The sequence below is a fragment of the Nycticebus coucang genome, chromosome 14 (assembly GCF_027406575.1).
Source record: "Nycticebus coucang isolate mNycCou1 chromosome 14, mNycCou1.pri, whole genome shotgun sequence".
Taxonomy (NCBI): Eukaryota; Metazoa; Chordata; class Mammalia; order Primates; family Lorisidae; genus Nycticebus; species Nycticebus coucang.
The window spans coordinates 8,113,714-8,130,335 of record NC_069793.1 but is presented as its reverse complement, the minus strand read 5'-3'; the positions used below and the strand labels follow the sequence as shown (position 1 = coordinate 8,130,335).

At 58.1% G+C, this 16,622-nt stretch overlaps 1 protein-coding gene across 2 annotated transcripts; it reads right to left on the bottom strand.

Annotated features, from left to right (window-relative positions):
* Positions 1 to 86: 86 nt before the first annotated feature.
* CCDC88B (coiled-coil domain containing 88B) lies at positions 87 to 14,841 on the bottom strand. 2 transcript variants are annotated; one of them, XM_053559869.1, is made up of 27 exons: positions 14,739 to 14,841; positions 14,292 to 14,443; positions 13,521 to 13,623; positions 13,367 to 13,436; positions 13,229 to 13,287; positions 13,064 to 13,147; positions 12,824 to 12,967; positions 12,450 to 12,595; positions 12,218 to 12,299; positions 11,915 to 12,100; positions 11,235 to 11,381; positions 10,677 to 10,785; positions 10,378 to 10,514; positions 9,175 to 10,284; positions 5,563 to 5,690; positions 5,360 to 5,477; positions 4,476 to 4,586; positions 4,261 to 4,401; positions 3,820 to 4,076; positions 3,409 to 3,552; positions 3,046 to 3,232; positions 2,780 to 2,925; positions 2,576 to 2,674; positions 2,214 to 2,380; positions 1,508 to 1,714; positions 1,279 to 1,347; positions 87 to 472 (listed from the first exon to the last, which is right to left on the bottom strand). In XM_053559869.1, the coding sequence occupies exons 1-27, from the start codon at positions 14,796 to 14,798 to the stop codon at positions 417 to 419; spliced, it is 4,419 nt and encodes a 1,472-aa protein (XP_053415844.1). In that variant the 5' UTR covers positions 14,799 to 14,841; the 3' UTR covers positions 87 to 416. The 2 variants fall into 2 exon arrangements, with proteins under 2 accessions (XP_053415844.1, XP_053415845.1); XM_053559870.1 differs by having other exon boundaries at positions 4,476 to 4,571; positions 11,915 to 12,073.
* Between the last annotated feature and the right edge of the window lie 1,781 nt (positions 14,842 to 16,622).

Sequence of the window (16,622 nt, the reverse complement as noted above, 5' to 3'; positions counted from 1 at the left end):
TCTCATGCCCCTCATATCCCACCTAAGGCTCAGTTATCAGCCCCATCTACAATACCCCAGGAATGAGACCCAGCTTCCAACCTGGAACAGGCAGGGCGTTCTCTTGCTGACTCCTTCCAGCCTCCTTCAGCTGGGGGATCCTTTAGAGACTGCCTCCTCGGTGGAGGCCACATAGCAGAGCCTGAGCCCTGGCCTACAGCCACTTGTGGAGGCCAGCCATCCCCCCGTCCACAAACTTGTCACAGATCCATCTCAGGGCCCCAGTGCTAACCATGGAGGATCCAGGAACCCAGACCTCTTTGTCCAAGGACTCCCCTTGGGGACCCTGGTTCCCCAAGCTCTTGAGCTGCCTGGGGACCCCACTGATGCTCCTGCGGTGACAGGGCTTCACTTCCAATTCCCCTGTCCCCATGGCGTCACTGGCTGAGGGAAGGGGTGAGTGGACATTTCTCCGGTTCCTGAACCTCGAGGCCTGGAGGAAAAGGCTTAGCTCAGGCCCACTGCCCTAGGAGGACTCCCAGCATTCCAGGTGCCCCACAGAGCCACACACCTTCTGAACACCCTCCACCCCTCTAATTTCCCCCCCTTCAGGGGCACCAGGAGCCTCCTCAGTCCTCGACTGTGCCAGGCCTTTTTTCAGCTCTTTCCTCTGCCTGGAATACTATTCCATCTCCAAGACAGACACAACAAACCCTCACCTCCAATCTCTGCGCCAACTTCATTCCTCCAAGGCTGACCTTGAACACCGTAGTTAAAATCACAGCCCACCCACCAGAGCTCCTGACCCATCCCATCCCCTGCCCTCCTTTCCTCCCAGAGCATTAGCACCTCCTGGTGTTCTAGGGCCAAGCTGCCTGGCACAGGGCTGAGCAGGTGGGAGGTGGGTGGCCTGAACTGTGATGTGCTTCACAGACTTAGCATGGAAAATCACATCCAATAGCTCATATGCTGACTGCATGTTGTGTTAAATAAGATGTGTTATTAAAATTAATTTTACCTGTATTTTTTTTTTGTCATGATGAGGCTACTCGAAAAAGTAAAGGCTACATATGTGGCTCACATCATATTTCTACTGGTCAGAGCTGTCATAGATAATAATTATTTTATGCATTTACTGTCTGCCTCCCCATACCAGAATGTTCCCTGCTGCATCCTCAGCTAGCACACCACCTGCATTTGGTAAGGGATCATTGTCAAATCAGAGAATGGATGAATGAGGTCTGTCAGGGGCCCCAGCCAGGACAAATAATCCCACTCCTTCCCCAGGCCCCCACTCACCCTCTCGGTTGGCATCTGCTTTGTGTTCCTGGAGGGTCTTGCCAGAGCCATCCCATGCCACGCCAAGTCCTAGGGGACACAAGGCAGCCACTAGGCCCGGAGACCGGTGCAGGAATGGGCAGGGCTTGGAGGAGACAGAGGGGACAGGAAGAAAGCCCTCTCCCCCAAGGAGCTGGTGGGTCCATGGAGAGTTTGGGGGGCTAGCAGGGACAGGGACCTCGTCCCTCACCTTTGCCATGGGAGCTGGGTGCTCCCAGGGGACCTGGACGGCGTTGTCGGAATCGCTGCCGGGGGGTGTCCCCGGGGCTGAATGACTCAGAGCTTCTCCCCACAGGAAACCTCGAGCTGAGTTTCCGCCGCTGCCCCCCTGCAAGGGTCTCATCCTGCAGGCAGAGGGAGCTCTGGGCCCGGCGCATGGGTGCTGGTGAAGGGGACCCTGCAAGAGGCACATGCCGGGAGGGTATCAGAGAAGGGCATGCAGGGGCCAGTCGCAGCAGAGGGGCCAGCGGGTAAAGCTACACAGAGCCCAGGAGCAGAGGCACAGAGGTGAGGGACAAGCAAATGAGACTGAGTGGGCCCTGTGCTGGCTCTGACACTAACTGACTGTGTGACCTTGGGAAAGGCACATCCCCTCCCTGGGCCTCAATTTCTTCACTTGCTATCCAGGATCGAGGATAAATGACTCCTCACTAGAGTTCCCTGCTACTCCGAGGTCCTAGGCACTGCTACAGATAGGGTAGGCTGAGTGGATGGCAGGGAGGCAGCAGGAAGGTGCCAGTCAAGAGGGACCCTGCAGGGCCCAGGGCAGAGAACCACAGGAAGCATCTGGGTAGGTTAGGGAAGGCATCAGGGAAAGCACGAGGGGTTGGGGGGCATGTGTGTAGGCCAGACAGTGAGGCAGGGGACCATGCTGGTCACCTGGACCCCAGACCCACCTGTCCCATCTGCCTCCCTGCCCTCGGGGAGCTCTGTCTCCAGGGATCTCCCCAGGCTCTCCGTGCTGCCAGCCCCATCGGCCCCCATGCGTGGCCCCCCATGGAGGCCCCCTTCCCGCCGGGGCCGCATCAGCCTCTTCACCTTGTCTGCCAGCCAGCTGCCCTTCCTGGGGGCAAGAATGCACAACAGGGGCGGGGGGGTAAGGAGAGGGAGGAAGGAGGGAGAGGAGGATCATATCAGGGATGGCAAAGGCCAGGCCGACCCTCACTGGGGCCTGGACATGAGATGGGTCTGGGGTCAGAGGGCAGGGCAGGACAGAGCTTGGCAGGATGCCTGGCCCTCGGTGTGTGGGGTCACTCACTTGGTCCGGGGCAGGGGCCCAGGTTCCAGCACACGGTACTGATCCATGATCTTCTCCACAAGCTTCTGCTTCTCACGGCGCAGGACATTAAGCTGGTCCCTGGGAGGAGGGGGAGGGGAGAGATAGGCATGAGGTTCTGAGAGGCCCAGCACAAGTCAACCATAGGGGAGTCCCGGCCGCCCCACCCCTGGGCCACCTGCTCACAGGTACTCGCGCTGTTCGCGGTGCAGGTGATCCCGGCTCTCCAGGCTGTGCGCCAAGAGCTCCCTGTTCTCTCGGCTCAGGGCCTGTACCTCAGCCAGTAGCTGCCGGTTCTCCTCTTCCTGGGCACTCCGCAGCTGTGTCAGCAGCTGGTGGGCAGCAGCGGGGTTTAGGAGTGGAACCAGGTTCAAGGCACCCTGGGCCTCTGCTCCCCAGCCCCTCTCCATCTCCACCAGCCTCAGCTACTAAGTGTCCATGCCACACCACACCTCACACTGTGTGGTTAGCCGGCAGGCGCTCAGGTCCAGCTGCTGGTTAGATTCACGCAACTGCTGGCTCTGCATCTCCAGCTGTGCCCGCTCCAGCTCCAACCGTGCCAGCCGGCCCCGCAGCTCCCCACGTTCACCTTGCAGCTCACCCCGCTCTCGAGACACTTCCGCCAGCAGTATCTGAGCCCTTCAGAGGCAAGGACAGCTGCTCTCCAAGGAGCCTCCCTCCCCAGTGCCCTCATGCCAGCCAGAGGAGTAATGTCAGGGAGAGGAGGCGTGGCGGACCCCACCCCAACAACCCACTTCACAGGAGGGAACACTGGGAGCCGGCCTGGGGGGGGAGGGCTGCGCCAGAGCTGGCACCTGTCATGCTCGCTCTGCAGCCTCCGTAACTCCTCTTCCAGGTCCCGCTGCCGGTGTCCGTCCTGCATCAGGCGCTCACGCTCTGCCAGCAGAGCTATTTCCTGCACCTCCACATTGGCCCGCTGGGCCTGCAGCTGCTCATGTCTGCAGTGGACATAGGGTTAAAGGGCTGCTGGGGTTTGGGACCTCAGCAAGTGGGTAGCTAGACTATCTGGACCTGGGGAAGGGTCTGTCATCTCCTAAGTAGTCCCAGCCCAGAAGTGTGGGGAGCACTGCCATCCCAGGGGCACAGCAGCACCTGGGGTGTCACAAAGCAAAGTGGATGTGCTTCCTGGTAGGGTCAGGCCTGCCAAGGGAGTCTGCACTGGCAGGGAGGGGTGTGGAAGAGGGGCAGTGTTTGGGGAGGCTCACCGGCCCTGCAGCTCCCGGTGGGCCAGCTCCAGAGCCCGCATGTTGGCCTTGAGGTCTCGATGCCGCACCAGCAGTCCCTCTAGCTCAGCCTCCTGCCGCCTCTGCAGTTGTGCCAGGGCCTCATGGTCCCGCAGCAGGGCCTGCTGCTGCTCACGGGTGTCCTCCTGGGATCGCCGTGCTGCCCGCACCTCCTCCTCCAACACCCCTAGCTTCCTGTGCAGCTCCTGGCCCTGTATCTCCAATGCAGACTTCTCGGCCTAGGGCAGAGGAGGTGGGCAGGGACCAGTGGGTAGAACCCCAGGCTATAAAGGAGCTGAGGGATAGGGAGCCCAGGGGAAAGGCCAGGAACAAAGAGAAACAAAGACCTATGGAGGCAAAGGGCTGGGGCAGGAGGCACTGGTGAGTGGACGCCGGGAATGGGGCATCCTGGCCACCACCCACCTGCAGCCGGCTACTGTGCTCCTGAGCCCTCTGACTCTGCTGCAGCAGCTCCTGGGCACGGCCCTGCAGGCTCCCTAGCTGTCCCTCCAGTTGCTGCAGCTGCCCCTGCAGAGCTGCCTTCTCAGCTACCAGCGTAGCATTCTGTCCAGAAGGGGGTTGTCAGCAATGGCCAGGAGGGCGGGCACCCCCAGCACACACATCAAGCCAACACTCACACTGCGCTCCACCTCGATGAGTCGCACATTCGGGGTTTCCACCATCTGAGGGTTGGCTGGCTCCCGGACCCCTAGTCCCGAGGGGCCCTGGCGTAGCTGCAAGGAGAAGCCCTGTGAAGTCACACAGGCCAGCAGTGGGCAGCTTGGGGATGTCCCTTCAGCAGCATTTGACACTGCCCATACCTTCCCTTCCATCCCGCAAGCCCACATTCCAGGTTCCCAAAGCTCCCTCGGTCTCCACCCTGTGCTTCTCAACTTCTCTCACTCTGCAGCAGAGCCTTGCCTCACCCATACTGTTTCTCCTGCACCTAACAATCTCCATCCGCTCTTCCTCTAAGCCCCAGTTCCAACACTGCTGGCTCCAAAAAACCTCCCCTGACTGACCTTACCAGGAGCCTTGCTGGGCACCCCCACCCAGCCTTGCATGACCTCTGTGTTATCATTGTTTGTTTTCTTGCCTCCGTCCTGACTGGGCTGTGAGTTCCCTAAGGGTGGTGGCCTGGTATGGTCCCCTCCAACCCCTCCACCCTACACTCTGCACTGAGCCCATGCACAGTAGGACATCAGAAACAATCACTGACTTACAAGTCAATGCCACAAGCTAAGCTCACTAGGAAGTGGAATTGGGCAAGGGAAACAGAGCAGTCACCTCACAGCAGAGGCTCTGTGCATGTGCAGAATGAGGGAGGCAAAAGGCCCAGAGAAGGCCACACCGCCCCCGGACCCCCAGCACAGTGCTCTCTCCCATGGCCCTGAGTGGGCGAGTAGCTGGCCAAGAATCCAGGCATGAGATCAAGAGCACAGGCGCCCCAGGATTCTACTGTGGGATGGAGGAAGGGACAGAACAGGCTCCACTTCCCAGGGCTATACCACAAGGGCCCCACCTGGAACAGCTCCTCTTCCAGCTGCAGGGCCTTGGCCTTGAGCTCCATCAGCGCCTCCTCCTTGCTGGTCGCTGCCGCCTGCAGCTCAGCTTCCAGCCGCTGCTCCAAGCCCTGGTACCTACCATAAAAAGTCTTGGCATCCAACCCCACCCCACCAAGCCCCTGCCTGACCCCCTCTGCTCCCCTCCTAGTACCACCCTCACCTTTGGTTTTGGCTTTTCTGTTCTTGAAGAAATTCCTGGCGCTCCAGAGCTGCCTGTTCCAGCTCAAGCTGCAGATGCTCCAGCCGGGCTCCCAGTGCCTTACCCCGCACCACAGCCTTCTCGAGCTCCTGAGGGCAGGCAGAGCAGGCTCAGGGTGGGGGCCCTGCCCCAGGGGGCTGAGCAGAGCCAGAGGCAAAGGCCTGAAAATCAGGAGATCTTGTTTTCTGTCCTTGCTCTGCCACCCTGGGTAGATACCTTTAACCCTTTGGGCCTCTACACCCCGTGCATAAAATGGGAGCAAATCCTGATGGCCTTGCACATGGAGCATGAAAGAGCTAGAGGTTGGAAGCCTGGTAGGGTATAAGAGAGGCCCTAGGTGAGGAGTGAGACACACATGCTGAGCAAGTGCCTTCACCTCTTTGAGCCCATGGTTCCTCATGCGCACATGAGGAGGTCGTGCCCGATGGGTTGCCACTGTGATGGTAAGAGGGTCTGATGAGCTGCCACTGGGATAGTAAGAGGGCCTCAGCAGAGGTGGGTCTGGTGAGTGTCCTCAGCTACTGGGGGATGGTTTGGGGATGCTGGCAGGATAGGAACTTAGGGACTGGCAGGCATAATCATAGTGGGGACCGTGCTGAAGCATAAAGGCCAGGTTGCTGCCATCTGGGTGGCCCTGGCCTTTGGCAGTTGGATCACACCATTTTGAAAGGGGGCGGAAGGCCAACTCTGGACTGCAGACCCCAGAGGGAGGTAGGCCAAACCATTCTGGCATGCGGGGGCCCTGGCAAAATGAAGCCATGGGGAAGGGTCCGCCAAATCCTGGGTGTGGAAACAAAGCCTACAAGCCTCTTCTGCTGAAAACTATCTTCCTGGCTAAAGAACCACACCCAGGCCTGGCTCCCCCAAGCATCACACTTCCTAACACCCTTGGCCAAAGCTTCCCAATAAAAAACTACAAGTCCAGGGTGGTGCCTGTAGTTCAAGCGGCTAAGGCACCAGCCACATACACCAGAGTTGGCGGGTTTGAATCCGGCCCGGGCCTACCAAACAATGACAACTGCAACCAAAAAATAGCTGGGTATTGTGGCATGTGCCTGTAGTCCCAGCTACTCAGGAGGCTGAGGCAAGAGAATCGCTTCAGCCCAGAAGTTGGAGGTTGCTGTGAGCTGTGATGCCACGGAACTCTACCCAGGGTGATAGCTTGAGGATCTGTCTCAAAAAAAAACTACAAGTCCCGCTGGGCCCTGCTGCCTAGCTGGCCAGCAGCCACTAGAGCCTAAATACTAGGGCAGAATTGTAAGGCTGAGACTCGAACCTCCAGTGCAGACCCTGCCCTGCCCTCCTCCAGGCCCTGGCCACAGCCCTCCCAGGCTGACAGTTAGTTAAGCAAGGTTCCTACTGGGCCCTCTCCATCCAGCCCAAGGGGCTTCCACCAAGGAGGCCCCTTGTTCCTTGACCTCCCCCTCCTGTGCCATCTCCTTTTGTGCCACACCTAGGTAGCACTAGAATTGCTCCAACTAGGAAATCCCGTGTCCACAGCTTTTTCCACCCTCTCATCCTTGGCTCTGAGGATGATCTCAGCCAGCCTGCCAGCCCTATTCTCACTTCACTCCCCACCTGCTGGCCTTCCCTCTCTGCCAAGGAAGCCTTCCTGAGCTAGGTGCTGGGCACTGCCCCAAGCTCTCTGTTCTCCTTAAATTACAGGACCCTGCAGGGCACATACAGTTTTTATATTCTACTTTTATAGGTTTTTCGGTTAAGTAACTTGCCCAAAGCCACACAGCTGAAAAGCAGGCAAGATGGCCTGACAGCATCTCAACAACACTCTCACCAATTCTTACTTTCCCCAGACCTCCCATGCCCCTGGCATGCCCTGCACAATGCCAACCCAGCAGTGTGATCCCCATTCTCCACCATCAGGAGGGTCTCTGAGAAAATTACCCTTCCTCTCTGAATCTCAGTGTCTTAGTACCAGGGACTGAACTGAACTGGACTCACCCTGGGTTCGGGTTAGAAGTCCTCGCCTGCATGGCACTCTCACTCCTAACACTGGGTCACATTGGCCCAACACCCTTCCCTTCACCTCCTTCTGTCCTCCGCTTCCCTGGTGGTGCCTCTCAACATGGGACCTGAGCACTAGGCTTACTTTAACCCTTCAGTGGCATGAAATGCTACTCACGCAAAGAAAAAAACCCCAACTCCTTCTTCAGCTCAGAAGGAGGCTTAAGAATTGCCCAGTAGGAGCCTGCTTAGCTGATGCTCAGCCTTCTTCTCTGCATCCACCTCACATTCCCTCTCCAAACTCATGCCTGGACCTGCCATTCTCTCTCCTTCTCCAGGAAGCCTCTGGTTATGCCCCAGCCTGAGTCCACGGCTCTTTTTGGATGCCCCACAGCTCCCTGCACTGCACTGCCCTGCCCCCACCCGGACTGTGAGTGCCTTCCTAGTCCTGCTGTGTTAGCTTCCTGGTCACCACTGTGTGCCCAGAGTCTGGAGCCAGGCCTGACACCAAAGAGATGCCCATAAACAAGCTTGAATAAATGAGTGTTCCAGGCCTCCTTTCCCTTCACCCCATCCCAGCCTAGCCAGCCTCACCTGCCACTTGCACCACTGCTAGCCTTCTGATGGTCCCAAGATCCCCTGCCTGATGAGGTAACCCTCCTCAAACCTAGCCCCACATAGGTCTGCCCACACCCTTGGGTGGCTTTCCCCATCTGGGGATGGAGTAGTAACATCTTTAGCTGGTCCCAGCTCCCAACTCCTCCCAGGCCCCTGAGTGTTTTCAATGCCTTAAAGTCCTAGCACGTGCTATTCCCTCTAACTAAATGTCCTTCTTCACCCAGTGAAATTTTTGTCCCTTCTCCCTAAAACTTCCGTGCCCCCTTCTAGGCATTAGCCCTGCCTCCCTTGGGCTCTGAGAGCGCTTCGCTCTGAATAACCATTTCTTTTTTTTTTTTTTTTTTTTTGTAGAGACCGAGTCTCACTTTATCCCCCTTGGTAGAGTGTCGTGGCATCACAGCTCACAGCAACCTCCAGCTCTTGGGCTTAGGTGATTCTCTTGCCTCAGCCTCCCCAGTAGCTGGGACTATATGCACCCGCCACAAAGCCCGGCTATTTTTTGTTGCAGTTTGTCTGGGGCCCGGTTTGAACCCACTACCCTCGGTATATGGGGTCGGCGCCCTACTCACTGAGCCACAGGCGCCGCCTGTGAATAACCATTTCTTGAACACTTACAATATAATATCCCTTGGCCCAGCATGAACCAGGCCCTTTTTACCATTATCTCCAGGTGCCTTCCCAAAGACCACAGAGGTGGCTATGAATATATCCCATTTTATAGAAGGTGGCCCTGGGGTGGAGGTGAGTAAACTGCCACAGCCAGAGGGCCACAATTTGCACCAGGCAGTCTCATCACCTCCTGCAGTGCCCCCATCAGTGGCTGTGTGCCCCAGCCAGGTGCACCTTAGGAAGGCAGGGGTGGACTTGGCCTTTCTGTCTCTAGCCCCACTTGGTGCAGGGCACTCAGCGGCTGCCAGTAGAATCAATAACCCCAACCCCCAGCAACTGGCCTGGAACCCAATTTCCTGCCCCCCAGCTGTGAGCCCCACTTACCTCCCTAAGGGCCTGCTTCTCCTTCTCAGCCTCCTGCAGGTACTGCTGGCCCTCGCTCTCCAGCGCCTGCAGCCGTTGCTCAGCAGCCTCAGCCTGGGCCCGCAGCCTGGGCCCCTCGCGCTCCCACTGCCTCCGCTCACGGCCTGCGGCTGCCAGAGCCTCTGCCAGGGCCTCCCGCTCCCGTGATGCAGCCTCCAGCTCCCTGCCAGCTGCCTCCACTGCCTCCCGCAGCCGGGCCTGCTCCTGGGCCTGGGCCTCTGCCTCTCGGTGGGCCTCAGCCTCTGCCCTCCGTGCTTGGGCCAGCTCCTCTGAGAGGCGAGCAGCCTCTTTGCCCCGGGCCTCCAGTCTTCGGGCCTGGGTCTCCAACTCAGCTCCCAAGGCCTCAGTCTCTCTCCTCAGCTGTGCCACCTCCTCCCTGAGGGCTTCCTCCTCTGGGACACCACTGGCCCGTATCTTCTCTGGGGTTGGCACCCCCCAAGCCTGGGCCTCAGAAGCCTCTTTCAACTTCTCTTGTGCTTGCTGCCAGGCTGGGTCCTGCACTGTCCCCTCCAGCCTCAGTTCCTGCTTTCTTGCCCCTGTTCGACCTCTGGACAGGTCTTGGCCCTGGCCCTGGCCTGGGCTTTCCTGCTCTTCCAGCTGCACATGGAGGTTGGATTCTGAGGGTCTCAGCCCCCAAGACTCAGGCACCAATTCGCCTTGGGGAGACTCTCTCCCCTCAGTCTCTCCTCCCAGCAACTGCTGGGCCTGAATTTTGATCAGTGGACCCTGACGTTGGGACACAGAGATGGGGATATGGAGAGGGAACTCTTGTGTCTCCACAGCAGGGTCTGACTCTTGGAGGGTCAAGTCTGAGGACTGGGGGGCCAGTGCAGCCATCTGGAGAGGCCTTTCTGTCACCTGTGGGTCTGAATCACATGTCTGGGGACACTCAGATAACCTCTTGAGACCTGAGTCTGATGCTGAGGGAGGAAGATCCAAGGCCTGGGGTTCTCCATGCCCTGCCTGATGGAGCAAGCTTTGGGGACCAAGCTCTGAGGCCAGGGGAGGCTGGAGAGTCTCATTGAGGATGGGAAGCCTGGGAACCTCTCTCTGCTCCTCCAGCAGGGGGCGCTGAGGACACATAAGAGGCACAGTCAGGCCCAGGGAAGGACTGGGGGGAGGGACCTGACAAAAGGGGGAGGGAGGGCAGAGAGGGGGACTTACCTGGCCACCTGGCTGCCCCTGAAGCACCCCAAGCAGCCCTCGAAGCTCCTGATTCTCCCACTCTAGGCTCCGCAGCCTCCCAGCCTCTGCCTCCCTCACTTCATCTTGCAGTGATATGGCCACTCCTGGCAGTGGTGCTGAGGGGTGTGAGCGGATGTCAGGACCTCCCCCCATACTCCCTGGCTTTTCACATACACCCCCAGAGACCTGGGGAAGCGATAAAGTCATAAGCCTTCCCCACTGCAGCTGCCAGAAACCACTGGCAGCCTCCCTCAGGTGCTTCACTGGGCCCCACTCACCCTCCCCAGGGGAGCCTGGGGGTGGCTCCAGGCTCCGCTGAAGTTCCAGCTCCAGCTCCACATTCTCCTCCACCAGCTGGTCCACCTGATGCCGCAGAGAGTCCAGCTCCTGGAGGCAAGGGCAGGGTCATACACGCTCTCCCCACTGTGGCCAGGCCAAGTGTGTAAGCTAGAGGGTCACTATAGGTGACCGGTTTACTAAGAACCCTGAGGGAGGCCGGGCACAGTGGCTCACGCCTGTAATCCTAGGCTGAGGTGGGTGGATTGCCCTGAGCTCACAGGTTTGAGACCAGCCTGAGCAAGAGCGAGACCTCATCTCTAAAAACATCTGGACGTTGTGGCAGGCGCCTGTAGTCCCAGCTACCTGGGAGGCTGAGGCAAAAGAATCTCTTGAGCCCAAGAGTTGGAGGTTGCTGTGAACTATGACACCACGGCACTCTACCAAGGGTGACAAAGTGAGACTCTGTCTCAAAAGAAAAAAAAAAAGAACCCTGAGGGATCATTGGGGTCACCAGGGATGACAAGGCAAACCAGCTGGGATCAGTCTAGTGAGCTCACCGCATGGGCCTCGCCCAGCCGGGTCCTCAGCAACAGATTCTCACGCTGGGTCTCGTGAAGCCGGGCACAGCGATCTCGGGCAGCCTCCAGCTGCTCTTCCAGCAGTGCCTTGGAGGCCTCCAGAGTCCCTGAGAGCGCCTGCTCCTCCTGGTGGGAAAGCAGAAAGAGACAGCTGTGTGATGCAGCCCCACATGATCCAGGGCCTAGGGGTCCCAAACCCCTTACCTAGGACTGCTACAGAACCCGCCTCCCCTCCCCCATCTGCCCCTGCACCTCTATCACCTCTCTTCTCCCTCTCTCCAGGGTCTCCCCAGCCCTTGGGCCTGCCCTTCTCCAGGCAGGTCCCATCTCATCTCGCCTAGAACTGCCATCCAAGGCTCCATCCGCCCAGCCCCTACTCATCAGTATCCCCACTTGCTAGGATCTCCAGACCTACCCAATGCACTTGACCCCACCCTCCTCCCTAGAACCTACCCCTTCCATCTGCCCATTTCCAGAGGTCCTTTCCCAGGCACCACCTCCCTTAGATTATCCTCACCCATTTCTCCTAGCAGGGATTAGTCCCTCCACAAAGCCTGACCCTCTTTTCTCTCTAGGCCCCATCTCGTCCCTTCTCTCAGCCCGCCCCCACCGCAGGCCCCGCCTCCAGACCCCGCCCCTCGGCCCGCCCCACGCGTTACCGCCAGCTGGCCCTTGCAGGCCTCCGCAGCCTGCAGCCGCTCACGGCAGCGCTGCAGCTCCTCCTGCAGGCGGGGCAGGCGGCCCGCCCGCTCCCGCAGCGCCTCTGCCTCCTCGCGATACAGTTCTGCTCGCTTGGCCTTTCCCGTGAGCGCCTGGGCCTGGGCCAGACGGTGCCGAGCTGAAAACTGCCAGCCGCGAACCCAGGGGATTAGGGGCCAGGGGAGTCGGGTCGGGAGAGTGGCAATGGGACCAGGTCGGGGAGAGTTAGGGAATGCGGCGATGGCGGGAGCGTCTGTGCTTACCTCGTGCCGGAGCCTCCGAATTTCAGCCTCCAAACCCTGTACCTCCGCCTGGGAATCTAGCAGGAGCTCAGCCTTCTCCTCCCTGATGGGAAAGGACACTAGAGAGGGTCTAGAGCTCACGACCCCCAGCCTTTCCTAAGCCTAACCTCTCTGGTACCCACTGCGACTGGGCCCCATGCAGGTATAATCTTCCCCTCTCCCCTGGGGTCCCTTGGCCGGCCTGCACACTTACAACTCCTGCCGCAGGCGCCGAAGCTGAGCCTTGGTGTTGGCCAGCTGCAGGGCCAGATGGTGCGAGGGTCCCTCTGCGGGAGCCCTAGTAGAAGCTTCAGGGGGGAAGGGGACTGGATCTCGCTCCAGCATCAGTTCGGCCAGCCTCTGAAGGAGGTAAAAGTTAACGTCCGGGGTAATCCTTACCCTGCCACTACACATTGGCCCCCCCCAGTCACCACAAGATGAGTCAGATGGTGACAGCCCTGCTGGCCCAGGACCTCAGAACCCAAACCCACACCTGGGCCCCAAACCTCCATCTCCTCCACACATCTGGCTCCCCAGGGGTTCTCCCATTCCTCAACCTGTGTCCACAATGCCCCTGCTGCCCCCTACCTGAGCTTCCAGGTCACGCTCCCGTGCCAGCTTTGACAGTGTCCCCATCAGGCTCCTGGACAGCACCTCCAGCTCCGGAAGCGCCAGTTCCCCAGGCTCTGGCCTAGCCAGAGCCAGCACCATGCCAGCCCCAGGCTGGGTCACCTGAGTTAAGGAGAGAGCAGTTCAGAGGAAGAAAAGGGCGGTGAGGATGTCCCCAGGTGGCTGTGCCAGTCCCAGGCTTTCCACCCGCCTCAGTACCTCCTGGATGGCAACAGCCAGCTCACTCTGGACCTCGAAGCTGAGGCCCTGGATGTGGCGGATGAAGAGTTCCCGGTGCTCACACTGAGGGGAGACAAGAGTGGGGAGGCTGGTACAGGTTCTTCCTCTCTGCTGCCAAAGCTCTGCTGTACCCTCCCAGCTTACCTGCACTGACGCCCCCAACAATAGCCGCAGGATGCCTTCCAGTGCCTCCACCGCCTCCTCTGCGGAGCACAAGCCACAAGGAGTTAATGGGTAGGGGGTGCAGGGGTAGCAGCAGGAGGATATGGTGGGAGTGAGCACCTGAGAAAGGATCAAACCCCAACGTCTGCAGGTCAGGGGGTGACGACAGTATCAGCAGCTGCAGCTCCTCCTGGACTCACAAGAGACAGATGACATGTGAGGAGCCTTCCTGTAGGGGTCTCCCGGTCTCCGCCTTCCCCTCTTCGCCCCTTACCTGGTAGAAGTCCCTCAGTCTGCACCACAGATGGTTTAGGTTCCACACTCGCCAAGCTTCGGGTCTTCGCACCATCCGGGGTCTCCCTCGAGCACTGGGGGCACTGTGGGCAGGGCGGGGTGGGGGTGGGGTCGGTGGAGGCAAAGCAAAGACCAGCCCTCTTCAACCAGGCTCCTCCCACCAACCAGCCCCCTTCAACCAGGCTCCTCCCATCAACCAGCCCCCTTCAACCAGGCTCCTCCCACCAACCAGGCCCCGCCCACTCCCAGGCTCCCCCCCAACCAACCTCCCCTCTTCTGCTATTCCCCCCTGCCCCAGTGCCCCTTAGATTTGCGGTCCCCAACCCTCAGGCCAGCAGGCCCCAATACAGGAGGCGAGCAGAGACTGCATCACAGCCTGAGCTCCACCTCCTATCAGCTCAGGGGCATTAGATTCTCTTAGGAGCAGAAATTCTACTATAAACTGCCCAACGTGTTAGGCATCTTGTTTGCTCCCTCCTCATGAGAATGTAATGCCTGATGATCTGAGGTGAGCTGATGCTAGCACTGTGTACAGTGTTGTTGCCAGAAAGCAAGCTCAGGTCTCCCACTGATTCTGCACTATGGTGAGATATATTATGGTGAGATTTTACCATATGTTACAATGTAATAATAGAAATAAAGTACACAATAAATGTAATGCACTTGAATCATCCCAAAACCATATTCCCACCCCTCATCTCTTCCATAAAACCAGTTCCTGGTGCAAAAAAGTTGGGGACCACTGCCTTACATGATGCCCAGCACCCGGAGGAGCAGGGCCCCATTGCTGAGACGAAGGAACCTCTTCTCTAGGCAAAGAGGCCTCTCTTCCTCCTCTTCCTCTTCTTCCTCTTCTTCCTCCAGGTCCTCCACCTCCCCCACCAGCTTGGCCAGTCCCAGTGCCTGTGGGGAACCAGAGGGGTGAGTGGAATTTGATGGGAACCCCCAACAGCAGAGTGAATCCCAAGCCCTCTGAGCTGCCCCAATGAGCCCCCGACCCCTCAACAATCCCTTGAACCTTCTAGCCCTGGTCTAGACCCTCTTCCCCTTACCATAGGCCCCTGGATGGCTTCATCACCCAACACTGGAGCCCAGCCCTCCCTTCAGGCTCCAGCTCTGCCCCACCCTCCCTCAGCCCCAACACAAGCCCACAATAGGGCTCACTTCCCTCTCCCTCCCCTCCCACCTGCCCCCTCACCCAGGTGGCCAGACTCCCACTCAGGAAGTCTCTGAGTCTGGGCCTCTTGCCCCCCTCCATGTCAGGGTCAGGGTGCAGGTCCCGCTGTGGCAGCTGCACCTGCCCTGAGAGGAAGAGGAAGTCCCTGAGTGGGGGATCCTGGGCCCAGCCACAGACACACTATGCAGCTTCCTCCTTCCGGGTTCAGTCGAGCCTGTACACCCCCGGAGTCCTGCCTCAGCCCTTACCTCACCACCCTGCATCCTCCCAGCATCTCAGGGAGGGCCGGCCCAGAGGTTAACCAGGGGAGTCCCACAACCCATTGACCCAATAGGCAATAGTAGGTGAGTCCTCTGCCTCTCTGGGACTTGTTTTCCCAACTTGAAATTGGAGAGGACGACCTCAGGGCCTCTAAAGCAACTGTGGGTGAGTTTGGGTGCCCGCACACATGCATCTTCTGATGTGCCAGGCTTCATTCATTAGCACCTCCTTCCCTTTCCCCTTGATGTTTCTCAAACTTGTCCAAACTGCCCTCCCCTGTGAAGCCTGGTTCAGATGCCACCTCCCCCCAAAAGATTCCTCCAAACCCCAAATGGAAGAGAACATCCCTCCTCTGGCCCTGCCCCACCCCCATACTCTACACACATTGGACTGAGGGCAGTATAGCTGTACTAGGTACTGTAACAGGAAGGGATTTGACCTTGGCAGGAAAAACATCCTGGAGGAGGCATGAGATAGGGAGTGACTCGGTTAACTAGGCAATAGAGAAGGAAATAGTCCACCAGGGAGCTCAGCGCCCATAGCTCAGCGAGTAGGGTGCCAGTCACATATACCAAAGCTGGCGGGTTCGAGCCCAGCCTGGGCCTGCCAAACAACAATGACAACTGCAACCAAAGAAAAAAAAAAAAAAAATAGCTGGTGGCTCGGCACCTGTGGCTCAAGCTGCTAAGGCGTCAGCCACATACACCTGAGCTGACGGGTTCGAATCCAACCCGGGCCCGCCAAACAACGATGATGGCTGCAACCAAAAAATAGCCAGGCACCTGTAGTCCCAACTACTTGGGAGGCTGAGGCAGGAGAACCGCTTGAGCCCAGGAGTTGGAGGTTGCTGTGAGCTGTGATGCCACAGCGCTCTACCCAGGGGGACAGCTTGAGGCTCTGTCTCAAAAAAAAAAAAAATAGCCAGGCATTGTGGCAGGAGCCTGTAATCCCAACTACTTGGGAGGCTGAAACAAGAGAATGACTTAAGCCCAAGAGTGTGAGGTTGTTGTGAGCTGTGACACCATGGCAATCTACCCAGGGCTGACATAGTGAGACTCTGTCTCAAAAAAAAAAAAAAAGAAAGAAAAGTACACCAGGGAACAGAAACAGAACACATGGGCTCAGGCAGGTAGGAGCATGGTCAGTGTAAAGATCAGAAATTATTCATGTTTTCTTTATTCCAATACACTTTATTTTTTACATTTCACATCTCAGAAGTCAGATTACATGGCAGTTCTATAATCTGCTGCTGGCAGGCCCGCTGTAGTTCTGGTCAATTGCCTGCACATGGTCACACTGGAAAGCCCCAGAATCCAATCCTCCAGAAAGGGGTCAGCAGCTTGGAAGAAAAACCCAGAGGCAAGAGTGGAGCACTTTTTAGCCCCAGGACCGAAATGGTGGGAGCCCCCGGGTGAGGGGAACTAAATTTGTCAGCAACACTCCCTAAGCAGAAGGAAAAGTCGATTCTGCTCCTCTGCACAATTGCAATGCTGCCTTAAGAGCTCCTGACTGTTTTATGGAATGTTTGAAGGAGGACAGCTCCTTCTAGTACTCTTGACAGCTTAGGGAAGGAAACACACAGACATCACAACTTTCAGACCAGAAATAATTCTGGGGAGTCAGACTCTAAATGTGAAGAAATTT